The 18,168-nt window shown below is 31.6% G+C and overlaps 1 protein-coding gene across 1 annotated transcript in view; it reads right to left on the bottom strand.

Moving 5' to 3' along the window:
- The window catches only part of LOC118197442 (uncharacterized), a 576,327-nt gene that overhangs the window by 239,567 nt on the left and 318,592 nt on the right, over window positions 1-18,168 (bottom strand). Inside the window, exons 84-85 of the mRNA XM_085827453.1 lie at window positions 12,307-12,440; window positions 2,743-2,822 (exon numbers count right to left, since the gene is read on the bottom strand). Of these exons, the coding sequence (XP_085683579.1) occupies window positions 2,743-2,822; window positions 12,307-12,440 (214 nt within the window). The remainder of the gene's footprint in view (window positions 1-2,742; window positions 2,823-12,306; window positions 12,441-18,168) is intronic.

The raw sequence follows: 18,168 nt of genomic DNA, 5'->3' as shown, positions 1-18,168 counted from the left end.
TTTCACTCTGTTCACTGCATGTGAAACACCCTTTTCATTGCACCACAGTTTGTTTTTTCTTAATGTATTGTTCCCCTTTTCCCTACTGAAAAGCAATTTTCCAAACAGAGGGATTAACTTTTCATTTTATTGTTCCCTTGTCACAAAACTAACTTTCATTAAATGCAAACTTGCCTCTGAAATCTCAAACGATTATTAATAAATTTCTATTTTTATTTATTTCTCTACCACTCTTATTTTTTTTAACTTTTTTTTCTGTGTCCTTTAAATTGAATGTCCCTTAATAAGAGGTAAATAAATACATTAAAGGACCTATTCAAAGGTTCCAGCACAAACAGAATTGTCCCTTACAGGAGGTGCTACTGTAAATTATTTTATGATAAGTTTAAAAAAAAAACTTATATATTCACTACCAATTTAAAATTAAAGTTTGCTTAATTTTGCATATTTCAGAAATGATTAATAGTTAAAACATTTAAACAGAAATGATAGAATAAAGATTTTTTTTCCTGATGCTTTTGATTCAATTAAAAAATCTTCAAAGCAAATGATAAAAAAAAATCAGTGTCACTCAGAGGATTCTAGAGTAACCATCAAATCAAGGTAATAGCAAGATGCAGGAAATAAACATTCTTTTAAAATAAATAAGTAGGATAAAGCAGTTTTTTATTAACATACAAAAGTACTACAAAACATTCTACATATAAATTTTATACAGAAAATGTTTCGCAAAACTTCATACAATGTATTTAGTCTCAATATATTACAAATAAATTTTGTTATAATAATACAATTGAAGATTATCAGCTTCGATTTTATGAACATGATGAAAGATATGGCAAAAGAACCTTAGACTGATATATCCAGTAATATAGTTTTGAGTCACACGGCATATATTATACATCAAGTGACATTGTATACATATTATGCACCCCCCCAAAATGGCTGTCAAAAACTTTTTTTTTTAATTAAGCATCTCAGATAGGTTTTCAAAAGCAAGATATTACTGTGATGGGAACTTAAAAATTTTTCTTCTGAAATTAAATGATATATTTATTAATTTCAAGAAATTAATAAGATGTATATTCAGTATTTTGTGAAGTAAATAATTGTAAAGAATAAATGTTAATATGTCAGTACACATTATTCTTTATGTCCTTTACAGGTTTATACAAAAAATAACATATTTCTTTCAAAATTCTTTTACAGAAATGAAGGAAAAAATACCTAAAAGACCAAATGTACAATGATAAAAATTTAAGATTACAAATTTTATATACATAAATAAGATTAAAATTTTTAATTTAAATGTGATAACTTATTTTCCATGTTTTTTATTATATTAAATCAAAGATTAGGTGGTAGATAGATCAGTAATTAGAACAAAATATGTGAGATTGCACTATTTTGGAAAAATGCTCTCCTAGAGGATTTTCAGGCCTCTTATCATACCTTGAAAAATTATTATAAAAATATTTGTATAAAATATTTTGCTTAAGGAATGTAATCCAAACATTACAATACTATATTATTAATTTGGCAATTAACAAGCACATCAGTGGTGTGAACAATTTGATTATATATATGTAGGATTCTTAATAAACATATAATGTGACTAATCAAAATGTCAAAACAACTGCCATTTTTCAAAATGTCACAGTTTTTTAAATATGATTTTGACATATTTTCTCAGGCCATAATCATCTTTTTTTAAAGGCATTTCCTTGTATATTTATATATACACATATAAAAAGGAACATGATAATATGCTAAAAATTAAAAACAAATTTTTTTTTAAAACCATCCTCACTATAGCTGCAGAATTGAAGTAAAATAGACTTTAAGCATCTATAGTTAATATTAAATTGGAATCAAACAAGGCAATTCCTCAAGAATAATTAAATAAGAATTAATAATTGCAACCATATATAAGAGGTTTTACACAATACCGAAACAAATTAAAATAAGAATTCAATTAAAACAAATTCGAAAAATAATAATGGAAAAAGGAAAATATACAAATTAAACAAATTTAATCCTCATTCAGAACTCGTCAGAGGAAAATGAATTAAAGCTTCATAAAAGTCGATTAATATGCTTCGTTCTCCTGGTTCATTTGAGATCAAAAACTGAAAAAAGTTCAATTAAATTTTCATTTTAGACATTAAAGTTCATATAAAACCAAAAAAATTGAATCTCAAATTTGCATATTTTCCTTTTTGCATTATTATTTTTTGAATTTGTTCTAACTGAATTCTTATTTTAATTTGTTTAGATATTGTGTAAAACCTCTTATACACGGTTGCAATTATTAATATTGTTGAGGAATTGCCTTGCTTTGATTCCAGTTTAATATTATCTATAGATGCTTTAAGTCTATTATACATATATAATTATATAGTATATTGCTCATTGCTGAGAAAATTATCTTGATTAAAAATAATCTTATATATATGTATATAAATGTCTGGAGGCTAAAATTAATGTTCCATTTATTTCCAATGCAAAAATAAAAGTAGTGCTCAAATACACATGATTTATGCCAAAATACCAACTTTCTCACAGCTAATACCGATAAAATGAAGATTTCAGAGGGAAAATAGCATCTTCAACAGATTTTTCTCATTTTGCTTAAAACTCGTCTGTCCCTTTAGCTAAACATTATGCTTTTATCAATCCCAAAATATAAGCTTGTAATCATACTCATATTAAATGACACAATTCAAAAAAATAAATACAGACCTGTTTTTATGTGATACAACAGCAGCAGTCAGTGCCGCTCCTATTCCACAATTAGTATCTTTGCAGAACTTGAAGTTTATCTGAAAATATTTATATATAAGCATTTGAAGCTATTATAAATCTAATATGTTAAGTTACATAAATTAAAATTTGTTACAACATTTTCCTACTTTTTAGGAAATATAAAATATTACATCCATTAAAACAGTATAGTGAAAAAATATTATAAAAAAGTGGTGATTTAAAAATAAAATAAATAAATAAATCATAAAAACTTTTTAGCGAATCATTAGAAATGTGAGATAAACTTTCCTCCATTTTCAGCTTTGAATCTGGCCTAATAAATCATATCAAGATTAAAAAAAGAAAAGAGAAACATAGATAGAGGTAGCTTAACCTCTAGTTTGGTCAAGATAAAATGAATCTAAACTGATTCAGATACTAATTAATTTCTGTTATTCTGCTAAAAATCACAAAACCATTTTTATAAAAGTTAACCATAAAGCAAGAAATATTTTTAGATTACATTTTTATTGCTTTGTTTTTAACTATGATGTAAATGATATAAATTTAAATTAATAACATCACTTTTTTCTTAAAATCTGTTTACTTGCATGATAATGATATTAAATGCCCCAGACATTTGTAAGTAGCTTCATATGAAATATGAGGGCAGCAAGTTTAATATCAAACATACTGGGGGGGGGTTGTCTATTAACAGGAAAATATCTGAGGGCATATCTAAAGTTATATCTTTAAATATGTAGATACTAAAATAATATATTTATTTTGTATTAAGTTTTCTGCATTAAATAAAAAGATTAATTACAATTAAAAAATTATACACAATTTATTTCTAATAATGTATTATATGTTTATTGAAATAAAATAATAGTCTAATACTAAATAATGTAAATATAAAGTGAAATAATGATTTATTTAAATTAATTAAAAAATTAGAAACACATAAATAAATAACAAATTGAGTTTTACTTGGCTAAAAAAAACAAATCAGATCTGAATAACTGATAACAGTTCCATATTTCATGAATCTAAGAAAATTCTGCCAATTTTAAAATTAAGCAAGATTCAGTCTTAACATTATTTTTAAGGAAATTGTATATGATAATCTGACAAATATTTTGAAATAAATAGTGAATAAAATTTGAATAAATAACTATTTAATAATAATATCTTTTGAAATAAATACTGTATTTTCTCAAAATTAATGTTGACACAATTTGAATTTTCCTCAATTTTAATATTCCACATTTATATATTTGGTGGTCGTGTGTGCTTAATGCATGATATAATTAAAGAAAATAAGAATAGACAATCTCCTATAAAAAAGAATATATTAAGTACTAAATTACAATTTAAATTACATTGCAGAGATCAACACAGAGCTCGGAACACAGTTCGTGCTAGCGTCGCGTACACTTGTCCGACGAGAAGTCTGAGTGAGTAATGATGTCGCTTTGCTGCTCCGATTAAGAACTGGATTTTACACGTGGCGCCATCTCCTGAATAGAAGTTGAAGTATCTGTCGGAACGCCACAGTACTCCCCCCCAAGTACCATCGGTACGTTATAAGTACTTTGGGTTAAATTTAACCTTTCTTCCAGATCTGGTAGTTTTAGGTTGCTCTTTAACGGGATGTAAGCTTTCTTCCGGAAGTGATGTTGATGAGGAAGTTGTTGGATCTTGCATTAGAAATGCTGGTTTGAGACGATCGATTCCAATCACTGATTGTTTGCCATTGCAGATGATGGTGAAATGTTTCGGTGTTCGTTTGACAACTTTGAATGGACCATCATATGAAGGTGTTAAAGTTGGCTTAATTGCATCGTTGCGCACGAATACGTGCGAAGATGTCTCAAGCGCAGGATGTACAAAATAGCTTGGCTGGTTATGCGAAGATGCTGGGGTTGGCGAGATATTGCTCATGGTCTCACGTAAACGTTGAAGGAATGTTGGAGGGTCGATAACTGGAGTAGATTCTGGGTGAAAGAATTCACCTGGCAGACGGAGGGTTGCACCATATAACATTTCGGCACAAGTGCTACCAATGTCTTCTTTGAATGCTGTGCGAAGACCAAGCAAGACTAGGGGTAAGGCTTCTGTCCAGTGTGTGCTACTGTGGCACTTCAGACCTTGTTTGAGAGATCGGTGAAAGCGTTCCACCATCCCATTTCCAGATGGATGGTATGGTGTGCGAATATGGCGAATGCCAAGAAGAGAGGTGAGGGATGCGAACAAGTGACATTGAAATTGTCGGCCTTGGTCAGTAGTGATGGTGGTAGGCATGCCAAATCTTGAAAGCCACTGGGAGATGAATGCTCAAGCTACAGTTTCAGCGGATATATTTTCAATAGGAATGGCTTCAGGCCATCTTGTGTACCGATCAATACAAGTGAGGAGGTAAGTGTAACCATTTGAAGGAGGCAATGGGCCAAAAAAAGTCTAAGTGCACATGATCAAAGCGTCTTGCTGGAAGGTTAAATTGTTGAATGGGGCTGTGAGTGTGACGGGATACTTTACACCATTGACATCTAATACATAAACGAGTCCATTCTGTGATGTCTTGATTCATCGCTGGCCAGACAAATCTGTCTGCGATCAGCTTTTTGGTGGCACGGATTCCAGGATGTGCCAAATTGTGCAAGGCATTAAACACTTCACGTCTAAAATTGACAGGAATATAGGGATGTATTCTATTGTTCTCTATGTCACAGTAAATTTTAAGCGTTGGATCAATGTGCAGCGGTTGTAACTGAAGGGAGGTTTGTGGATTTGAGATTAGGTTCTTGAGTTCCTCATCATGCAATTGAGCTTTTGCAATTTCAGAGAAATCTGGGGTAGTGAGGTTGATATTGTTTACCCGAGACAAGGCATCAGCGACACAATTATCAGTACCAGAGACATATCTGATATCTGTACTAAACTGGGCGATGAAATCCAGATGTCGAAGCTGACGAGGAGAACATGAGTCAGAGTTTTTTCTAAAAGCAAAGGTTAATGGTCGATGATCGGTGAAAATGATGAAATCGTGTCCTTCCAAGTTGTGCCGGAAGTATTTAACAGCACAGTATACAGCAAGTAGCTCCCTGTCATATGTGCTGTATTTCCTTTCTGCAGTAGTAAGTTTTCTGGAGAAGAATGCCATTGGGGAATGTCCTTTAGTGGTATGGGCTTGAAGCACTGCTCCTATGGCCGTGTCAGATGCATCTACCATTATAGAGAGCTGATCACTAGGTGAGTGATAAGAAAGTGTGGCTGCATTTGCCAGATCGTGTTTGCATTGCACGAATGCTGCAGATGCAGATTCAGTCCAAGGGACAGCTCGTTGATCATTTTTTTTGCTATTCTTCAGGAACTCATGTAGGCAGGCTTGTGTTTTTGCGGCATTTGGCAGAAAGCGTCGGTAGAAATTTAACATTGCTAGAAAACGCTTCAGTTCAGAGATGGTTTTGGGCTGGGGTAGGTCGTTAATTGCTTTGACTCTTTCCGGTAAAGGTTTAACTCCATTCTGGGTAATAAGACATCCAAGAAAGGAAACTGAGGGTTGACCAAGTACACATTTGGATGGATTTAGTTTTAATCCATGATCTTTAAGGCGAGTGAAAATCTGACGCAGATGTTTAAAATGTTCTTCCGCATCTGTAGATGCAACCAGGATATCATCAAAATATGGGATGCAGAAATCGAGACCAGACAGTACTTGGTGTATGAAACGCTGAAATGTTTGGCCAGCATTGCGAAGGCCAAATGGCATATATAAGTACTCAAAGAGGCCAAATGGTGTAGTCACTGCGGTCTTGGGCACATCTTCAGCATGCACTGGGATCTGATGATATGCTCTGGCAAGATCGAGGGTAGAAAATATGTTTGTTCCATGAAAAAGATGGGTACAGTCTTGGATATGTGGGACTGGATATCTGTCAGGGACTGTGACGGCATTAAGTCGACGATAATCTCCACAAGGCCGCCAGTCACCATTAGACTTTTTAACCATGTGAAGTAGACTGGCCCATGGACTTTTGGTTCCCTGTGCTAGCATGAATTCAAATTCTTTGCGAGCAGCTTTTAGCATCTCTGGAGAGAGACGACGAGGCTTGGAAAATACAGGTGGGCCATGTGTTTCAATGTGATGATACACTTCTGGCTGATGAGTATGCTGCCCTGATTTGGATGGGTTTAAAATATCAGGGAATTCTGCTAATAACCGATGAAACCGTGTGCTGCCCGATAAAACACTTATGTTGGTAGGTACGTTTGATACGTGAGAAGCTTGGCCCTGTGATGTCAGCTGAGTTGTAGCATCAATTAAGCAATTATTCTTGACATCCACTAGAAGGTGGAAATGTGTCAAGAAGTCGACACCAATAATTGCTTGAGTTACATCCGCAATAATAAAAGGCCAGTTGAAAGTCCGGCGCAAGTTTAAATCAAGTGTCAATAGTTTGGTGCCGTAGGTTGCAATTTGGGTACCATTGGCTGCATACAGTACAAGTTTATTAAGTTGGTGAGCATTTGTTTTAGTTCTCGGGAGCACTGACATGTCAGCTCCAGTATCTACTAGAAAACATAACTGAGTTGAACGATCAGCCAGTACTATTCTGTCGATGTGGCGGACATTCTGTTGGCCAGCAGAAGACCGCCCATTTAGTTTCCCGCTTGTACAAAAGTGCATGGAGGGGCACACTTGCGAGCTTGAGAGCCGAAATTCATATGATAAAAACATATGCCACTTGTGGGTTCTTTGTACTGCGTTCGAGTATTATGACGAGATTGACTCCTGCTTCGGGCACGAAATTTATTACGTGGGCCCTGATTTGATCGATTGTATCTCCGTGAAGCATGAAGACTTGTAGAGAGTTCAGATACTCTTTTGGTCAATTCAGCCACTTTTTGTTCGAGGGATGAACTGGAAGGTGCAGCATTAGCAGCACTGACATAAGCTGGAGTAAAAAGTTCATTAATTTTGTCAGCCATTGCTGCTAAACGGGTTAGATCTTCATTGGAAGCAGTGAGAATTATTTGTATGTTATTAGGGAGACGCGAAAGCCATAGTGACTTCAACAAGTCGTCACTAAAATGGCTTCCTGCCAGATCACGCATTCGTGACAGCAAGTATGAAGGTCGCTGATCTCCAAGTTCAAGTCCTTGTAGTAAAGTACGTATTTTTGAAGATTCACTTTCTGAATAGATTTCAATGAGCCGCTGTTTCAGTTTGGAGTATTTATCACAATCAGGTGGTTTGAGAATTAAGTCATGCACTGAATTCAGAATATCAGACTCAATTGCTGCAACTACGTGGTTGAATTTTGTAGAATCCTCACTAATGCGAGCGATAGAAAATTGTGCTTCGATCTGAGCGAACCACAATGAAGGATTATTTTTCCAGAAAGGCGGTGGCTTCACCGCAACACGTGTGATTTGTGGCTCTGGTGGAATATCGTCGGGCATACTGATAGATAATTTTCACTTTAATTAATAAACACTTATCAGCACAAATATTGTAGCAAGATGATACACTATTGATATTTTGCCATAACAATAAATATTTTAACCATGCATAAAAAATTTACGTAATGATACACACACAAATAATACAGGGTCAGCAATTACACACACAAATAACATTTTACCGAAATGCATTTGAAAAGAAACCCTTATTTGAGAAAAAAAAATGATGCGTTCATTTTGTATTGCGCACACACAAAATCACCACTTCACACTGCTAAGGCACTTTCGAAGGAAAAAAGGAAATCACTCCTGTAGCACATGGGAAAAAATTCACTACTTTCGAACACTGAGGAAAGAATTTTCCCGTAGCATGTTGCAGAAAAATTACTGATGTAGCACATTTAGCGAAAATCACTATTGTAGCACATTTGTCGTTGAATGATCGAAGAATTACTGCACGACTGGCGAAGTCAGCGGAACGGAACAGATCACATTGATGATTTGCTGAAGCTCCTTGCGATGATATGCACGACTTTGAAAAAACACAAGCAATATATATCAATACATCTAGAAATAATTGAAGGGGTACGTTGTAGCATACGTTTAATGTCCATATTCGTTGTTATTTTTAGTCAGTTCTTCAGAATGCCTTGGATGCACGTGGCTTAGGGTCGTTGAAAATCCATTGTCAGTAGCGTGCTCAGTCAAAAGGTCACCACTTTTGGTGGTCGTGTGTGCTTAATGCATGATATAATTAAAGAAAATAAGAATAGACAATCTCCTATAACAAAAGAATATATTAAGTACTAAATTACAATTTAAATTACATTGCAGAGATCAACACAGAGCTCGGAACACAGTTCGTGCTAGCGTCGCGTACACTTGTCCGACGAGAAGTCTGAGTGAGTAAAAGGCTCGTTTCCACTACTGCGTACGAACGCGTTGCGTCAATTGAAGACACGCCTACGGCATCCGTACAAGCGTTTCCACTGCTGCGTATGCGTAAAATATTTTCATTTTCCGCCGCTAGGTGTCACTGTAATATTTTGGCGCAAGCAGTTCGCAAGTTACGACGCTGAACATCTGAATTTTTCCCGCTTAAGCGAGTATTGTTTGTTTTGGATTTGATATGGAATTTTAGATAAGTAAGGTTATAATGCATATTATGAACATCACGAATTCCATAGAAGCTGAACTAAATTAAAAAAAAAAATTTTGTATTTCTAGAAGCCTTAAATATTATGAAATAATATATATATTATTAAAACTAAAATGTACTGTTAGTGAAAAAGTAAACAAATAAATAACATAAAATAAAAAAGTTAAAGGGATTAAAAAATAGTTGGTACTTTAAAAGTACAGAGTAACTGTAAGGAAAGGTTCACAATATTTAAGCAAAATTTGCTATGCTTGTATACCGCTGACTTCAGGGTCATAGCTGGATAATTTATTAGAAATCTCGTTTGTTTTAAAATGCACTATGGGCAGTTATATTTTATACATAATCCATAAAATATTATTTTTAATTTAAACATTTTTAATTCATATCTCTTTTTATACAAGAAGTTATAAAAATAAGATTTTTCTCTTTATATATACACACATTAGGTAAAGAAAATGGAAATATTTAATTAATTAATTCCTGCGCTTCTGCAGGAGAGGACTGAATTTAAAAGCAATTATTATAGTAATTTTTTGTTAAAAAAATGTTTAGGGCATTAATACTGTCTCATGTTAATTGGAATGAAAGTTTAGAGTCATAAACATCCCAAAGTCTGAGCACATGTATATACATTCACATAAAAGTGAAATGAAAATATATATATATATATCTGCAGGGTTTCAAAATAAATTAAATTTAAATAATTCTCTTGCACCATTGCTGCAAGGAATGAAATTTTAATTTAACAAACATTTTCTATTTGTAAAAATTAAAAGTTAATTAAATTTAAATGAAATTTAATGCAAACAAATAAAGGATTAATTATTGCTGCGAACTAATATACAATATCATTTAAATTCTGAGAGCATATGTAAATCAAGTGCAAGTATCAAAATCCATGAATAAATATATAATTCCAAAAATTTATTTATCCTATTATTCAGTTATGCATTTTTATAAGTTTTTTAGGATTAAATCTATCCTATTATTCATTTATGCATTTTTATAATTTTTTTAGGATTAATAAGCTATCCTATTATTCACTTACGCATTTTTATAATTTTTTAGGATTAATAATCTATCCTATTATTCACTTATGCATTTTTATAATTTTTTTAGGATTAATAATATATCCCATTATTCACTTATGCATTTTTATAAATTTTTTAAGGATTAATAAATTTTTGGAATTATATATTTATTCATGGATTTTGATACTTGCACAGCAATAATTAATCATTTCTTTGTTTGCATTAAATTTCATTTAAATTTAATTAACTTTAAATTTGCTTTTTACGAATAGAGAATGTTTGTTAAATTCAAATATATATGTATAGGATATGCTTTAAATTAGTATTATATAATTTTCAAACTTTTTTGCGGGAAAAATTTAAATAAATAAGAGCATTAATAAAACAATATATTTAATGCTTATAATAATAGAAATAAATTATAAAACACGAATATAGATCAAATTGGAATAAAAAGGTAAGAAAGTTGCAGACATGGTGCAAAAAGCGTATGGGATTCGAACTCACGACTCCAAAAAGTGGACATCATTACCATCAGCTTTACCACTAAGCTAGGATTACACGTAAGTCGCATGCATATTTTGGGTTATATACATCATCAAGTAAATCAATTCTTAAAACTTAAGTTTTTTGGTCTTATTTCACTTTGCTATTGTCTGAAAAATTCACCAGAGTTTGTTCTTCAGCTTCTAGTACATTTTTTGGAAAAATCATTATCTTTTAAAGTGGCGTTCCGATTGAAGTTAAACGGGCTGCTAAAAATATATTTCATGTGCTTACAAATATATGTTATCCAAAAAGATATATTTATAAAGGGAAATACAAATTTAACATACTCTTCAATGAACTGGAGTATTTAAAAGGCTATCAAATTTAATTTATAATTAACGTTTTTAGTTTTTACCTGTTTCAAAAGAAAAAAATAGCAAATCTTTTAATCATATCTAATTTGCTATAGCAGTTTGATATAGTCAGACATTCATTTTCATTAAAGCTAAATGAGTATGCAGAACTAAAAAATGATTATCAGAACAAATTTTGCTATTTCATGGACTTAAAATGATAATTTTTGCCGCTGATTTTCTTGAATGAACAAGTACTGTAGTTGCAGTTATCTTGTTTTTCTTATCGTTTTAAACTAAATTCAGCTGATTGCTGTCATTTTCAGCACGCAGATTTCTCGCTATAATGTTAATTCAGAAATAAGTATTTTTTAGCAAAACATTCTTTCCCTATTAGCGAGCATTCATCGCTACTTCTGCCGCCATTAATTTTTAGTCACTGCACCTGATTGCTCCTTTTTCACCACGTGACCCCAACGCAACCGCAGACATACGGATAGAAGTTGAACATTGTTGAACTCCATCCGTATGTCATCCGTCACCGCACACCGACCGGATTGCAGATGTCAATCAAAGTGAATTCGCTCGCTGATTGGAGAGACGCATACGCAGTAGTGGAAACGGGCCTTAATGATGTCGCTTTGCTGCTCCGATTAAGAACTGGATTTTACACGTGGCGCCATCTCATGAATAGAAGTTGAAGTATCTGTCGGAACGCCACATATACTATACACATTTAAAGCCAAGCATATCATATAAATATTCTGAAATAATATGGAATTAAATATTTTTTATGACTACATAGGTACAAAATTATTTTGATATTAATACTACTTTTCAGCATTCTGTAATAAATTTAGGTTTTCTAATAGACATCAATTATAATATAAATTATTTATATCATGAAATTTTTCTTCACAGTTTTGTCAGAATTGGAGGAAATAATAACAACACAAATAAATAAGTTACATTAAAAAAAGACTAAGATGAGGCAAAATGTATCACACATTATTCTACAAAACCTAACATTTCAATTCATAGATAAATAAAGGGAAAATACCTTTTTACCAGGAACAAGAGCTGACAGAAATATTTTTACATGCTTTTGATACTCAGAACACTCTTGAATAAAAAGACTGTTCATAATAATTGTGATAGTTTGTCTTTCTAGTTTTTCCAAAATAGAAGCTATAACTAAAAATAAAGTTATTAAAAATTATTCATACTAAAATACAATGATAAACAACAATATTAAAATCATTATTAAACTTATTTCCTAATGATTAAAATAATATATTTTGTTTTATAACAACATATTTTTATATGATTCTTAGAAAAGATTATCTGGAAGATCTTTTTGAAATAAACAATTTTTAAAGTATTTTTTAATGCAACTTTTGTAACAAAAATTTCAGTTTACAAATATATAACTCACATTAAAAACATCCTACTAATAATTTTATTAAAAGTAATTGAAAGAACACTAACTGCAATATTTCAGAATCTTATATTTTTATGCTCAGTTTAGTCTTAATATTAAAAATAAAAACATTTTGTTTTATATGCTAATTGGTACACTTAAATAAGCAAAGAAAAGTTATAAAAATACAGTCAAAAGTCTTTAATCCGGACTCGTCGGGACTTCGGCGATTCCGGATTATCGATTTTTCCGGATTATAGATCATCAGTTTAAATCTGGTAAGATGGCATTCAGAAATTATAAAATTAAAAATATGAAACCGTAATTTATAAAATAATGAGCAATTATGATCTAAAGGGTATCAAAATTTACCAAAAAAGAAGCATAATATTTATTTGTTTACTTTATTAAACATTTCTTTCAACGCGCGGATGCGTAAAGCATACCTTACGCATAGCCGAAATTAGAAAATTGCAACCAGAAAACTATTCGATTTGTATTCGTGGTATTTATAACGACGAGGAATTTGATTTAAATCATATCAAAGACGGAGTACATCGAAATTATATACTACATTTAGTAAGGAATTATAAGCCGAATAAAATAAAAACATCTGCTCTGAAGATAACGATAATGTTGACAAATCAACTTCCAGTTCATTGCGCGCCGGGACGTCTTCCCCCCCCGCGCAGAGCAGCGTGAAATTGATAAACAGATTTCGGAACGGTTAGATAAACAAAGAATATGCCTTTATCCATTTTTTGTAGCAATTCGTTTTTTGTTTGATGGACATCGAAACATACTTTCGTTTTCTAGATCCTTTGGGAGCTCCAGCATCGGAAATTCTATTTGACATAATCAAAAGTTCAAGCTTACTTTTAGAAAATTGCTCTTACAGTCTGCAAAAAATAATAAGCCGGATCCAATTCGAAGATTAAGGAACAACGCAATCATCGACATTAACTGAAATAGATAATTAGATAATTTTAGCTTATACCGTCCGTTATACATTAAACGCGCACGCGAAATCGTATTCTGCACTTGCGCAGTCGTAAATGTCTTGGGCGCACGAGTAAAACGCCTATGCGCATGCGTCAATGCGGCGCATGCGCAGAAAGATTTTAGCTTTGAGGTCCGGATTATAGATCATTCCGGATTATGGGTGTCCGAATTAGCGACTTTTGACTGTAATAGTTATTCTTCAGATGGTGAACCCTTGACATGCATGCCAAATATGGCACCTAAGCAAATTTTACTAGCATATCAGTGATTTACATATGATATAATTTCATACGGCTAAAAATTATTCAAATTACCGTATTTGACGGCATATAAGACGCACTTTTTTTTCCTAAATTTGGTCTCAAAAAAGTTAGCTGCATCTTATACGTGAAGGACACAGTCTTATACGTGAAGGTAATTGCATTCAATAATTGTTTATTTGGCTTTTACGAAACGTGAGAACTAAAAGAAACCACGCTATTGAAACTTTTTCCCCTTGTGTGTAGCCATCTAAATAAGGGTGCATCTTATATGCCGTCAAATACGGTATTTAAAAAAAGTTAGATTTAGTTTTATATGAAGACATATTACTACACAAATGTAATTTTGCATCAATTCAGTTGACAGTTTGTAGTAGTAGAAACAAGCCGTGACAAGCACATTGCTATTGCACTGATACCCAGCATATCACAGTACATTTACATTGTATATTGCAAAAAAATTATAGTTTATAAAAAATCTGATGTGGACACAACATGACTTCCTTATATGCCCTATTAAATTATACACACTTCTTGCTGCCATCATTTAAACTTATTTCCTCGAATTATTCTAACTTAATTAACCAATTCCTCAAGGCAATTTGAAAAATGACATCAAAAATAGCAAATTTTGAAATTAAATATCTTGGTCAATTTTTGTCCTACAGAAATCAAACTTCCTACAAGTTTATTTTTTTTTGTAATGACTATAAAACTTTTGGAAATATAAGTATAGGAAATGGAAAACAGCATTAAAAGTTAAATTTCATGATTTTTCTAAAATTACATTTTTTAAAAAAAATTTGGCATTGCTAAAACATGAATATTTTCATCATTTAAAACACTTCTGTAACTGCAATTATGTGACCAACAAAACCTGCAAAAATAATATCTTTACCACTTTGGCCAATGGCGGGCATATGTTTTTATGTATGTTATTACATACAGAATGTCATCAGTAACACACATAGCATGAAACGAATCATACAGCATTCCTTGAGAAAAGCAGGAACAAGTAAAGTAAAAGTGAAATTGCAGCTAGATTTGTTACCTCAAACAACATTTCTAAATATGGAATTCTTTAATGGTATGAAAAGATTATAACATGCATAAGCAATATGAAAGAGGAAGTATTGGTAAGAAATGAATCATTTTCTTTAAAAATTTCAAAAAGCAATGAAAAAATTATTAGGAAATCTGATCATTGGGAAAGAAAGTGCATTTATTGATAATAATTGATAATAATTTATTGATAATAATGCATTTATTGTTAATAAATGCACTTACACTATATCCTAAAAATTATCAACTTAAAATTCCTCATCTAAAACAGAAATTGCTCAATTGGTTCAAATGTAAAAACTGACAAAGAGCTGTTATCATTAATTCAGTTTATGATCAAAAAATTTCTTCAAGACTCATAAAGTTCAAGCTATTTTCAGAAATAATAAAATTTATTTTATATCTAGACACAACATGAATTTCACTTATCGAGATTTTCTTTTCCCTCCCTCTCTTATCAAGGAAAGATAATGGCAAAAATTATTGTTCAGTTAATACTGATAATAGAAAAAAAAATTAATACAGTGAACAAATACATTAAAACTGAAGTTTCAAGTATAAGTCATTCTGATATCTTCACATATGGATGTTCATCATACATTTTAAATCTGTGTGCTCATTAAACTTATAAGAATGATTTGCAGAAGAATATTGAAGATATAAAGAAGCACTTTAAAAAATAATATTATATTGTGGGTTGGCTATAAGAAAAAGATGAATTAATGTTGCATTTTCTAAACAACATAATATAATCTGAAGAGCTTTCAATGCATTCATTACAGTTCATTTTCATTGAGGATTTGAGTATGAGATATGTGTCCCCAGTCTTAATGCCAAAACTGCTTTCGGATGACCCAAAAGAAAGAAGCTGTGCAAGATCTTCTTTCTAATGCTGAGAATGATGAATTTGAAAATGGTTGCAACATGTGACAAACTAGAATTATATGGCTAAGACCTATAAATCAAGGTTCAATTTTTGCAGTTTTGCAATCTTTCCAAAAAAGTATGAATGAATCAAAGCACTGGAAAATGACTGCTGATCATCTTCTTTTACTATAATACTATTTACTACTTCTTTTACTATATACTTTTACTTCATCATTGACAAACACCAGTTAGGAAGACAATAACTAAGTAGAAGTGAAACAATAACTGCAGAGTGTTGTTACGCTTGGTGGATGCTATTTATCACAAAAAGCCAGAATTGCATTCCTGTTATAACTTGCCCCTCTAGAATTCATTTAAATGCTTTCAAGATTTAAATGTTACGCAAGAACATGAAGTGAATTTCAAGGCATAACCTTAAAAGGATTAGTGGTGCATTCTGCAATACACATAAACTGTATTCACATCTTTCTTCACATTCAGATTTGCATATGTTCTGATATACAACTTGAATTCCATTTATGAATTGTGTTCAGTTTTCTATTTTTTAATTTTGTACACCAAAATCTGTAAACTGCTAAGTTAATAATTTTCTCTTACACATGCATTGGTGAATCATTATTTTTGGAAATAAAATTTGTAAGAATTTCGTAAACAGGAATGACTGGTGAAATTAGTTTGATGCATATGACATCAAAATATAGTGGAACCAGGAATATTTAAAACCAGTTAGAATCATGCTTTAATCTTTTATAAAAGGTAATTGACAAGCACATATATCTTGCTTGTCATCTTATGTGCTTGTATACAAGAAGAAAAACTTCAGTTAACCATTCAACATGCTCAGTTAGCCCTGGAACATTTTGTGATTTGATAAAGCCTATTTCCAACTGCAAGGTTCTGTCAATACTCAGAATATTAAAAAAAAAAATGCAAACATTAGACCATAGCTGCATCTTATACCCATTATTAACCTCTGAGCGGCCAGGGCTTTCGCTAAGAAAGCACAAATTTCCCAAAACTACTATAAGAACAAATTATTTTTTTTGATTTTAATGTAAAAACTCTCCTGGTATTTCATACCTGGATTTGTTTTCTTTTGATATATTGCCTTAATTTCTTTGAAATATTTTAATATGCACGTATATATACGTTCTTACAGATATCACAAAAAATATTCTAGGCCATATATATACGGCCTTGCGGCTTAGAGGGTTAATATCCAGAACTTCTAAAGGGCAAATGAAGAAGTCATTATTCTTGGGGGGGGGGGAAAAGAGGTTCACAAGTAAGAGTCCAATTCTTCGTTAACAGAGTTATGATGAGCTTCTCAGACACAGAGTAGCAGGAACTGCATATATTTCGTGTTTTTAATTAAGTTATTTTTGTATGCCATGCATGTCATGTCTTTTAATTAGCATGTTATAATAGCAACATGCTATCTATTCATAAAATTTTGAATTATTTTTTATTCTTTCAGCAGTAAGATTCCCACTAATTCATGTATATTCAGTTGAAGTCAAATTTCAGATCATTCTGACTTTTCTGACACATTTTTTGCTGTTATCAAATAATAGGCTATTACATGTATATTTCCATTTTTACGAATTAAAACACACAATGCAAACATGATTCTTATAAACAGTAGCTTTAAAATAAAATATGAATTTGGAAGATACAAAAAGACTTGGCATTAAAAGATATAAAAGACTTAATTCACAAGTCAAAATATATCAATAGAAATAAACTGTCGTTCATTTTTGACTGACAAAATTTTCAAGCACATCTGTGTGCTTCAAAATTCTACAATAAAACTTTTATATTTATATATGCATTCCCATTAAATTTAGTTAATAAGTCGACTTGAGGATTAAAAAATAGCTATTAAAGATAAAATGTTTATCTGTAATTACTTGGAAGACTTTGATGCACAGATACATATGAGGACATAATAGAGAAGAAAATATTTGCTGATAACAAGATATAATTTTATTTCTTGATGACTATTTCTGAGGACACATATTCTCTTTTATACATTACTATAGATGTGCCAAGCATCACACAATTTTTCATAGTGTATCGCATTTTTCAGAGAATGGATAACATAAAGAACAGCACATCTTAACTTAGTGAGAAAAAGGCAGTCAAAGTTACCGCACATTTCAACATAGAGATATTTATAGAGCTGACTTCTTTGTTTAAATTTTGGACTGAACTGGACAAGACAATGCAGGATTAATAAGATGACATAATGTCGATTAGTTTTCCAGATGACGATATTTCAGGAAGGGGA

The sequence above is a fragment of the Stegodyphus dumicola genome, chromosome 12 (assembly GCF_044657685.1).
Source record: "Stegodyphus dumicola isolate Sdum_Otavi_A_Nest chromosome 12, ASM4465768v1".
In the NCBI taxonomy this organism is placed as follows: Eukaryota; Metazoa; Arthropoda; class Arachnida; order Araneae; family Eresidae; genus Stegodyphus; species Stegodyphus dumicola.
This window is presented reverse-complemented; position numbering and strand designations above follow the sequence as displayed.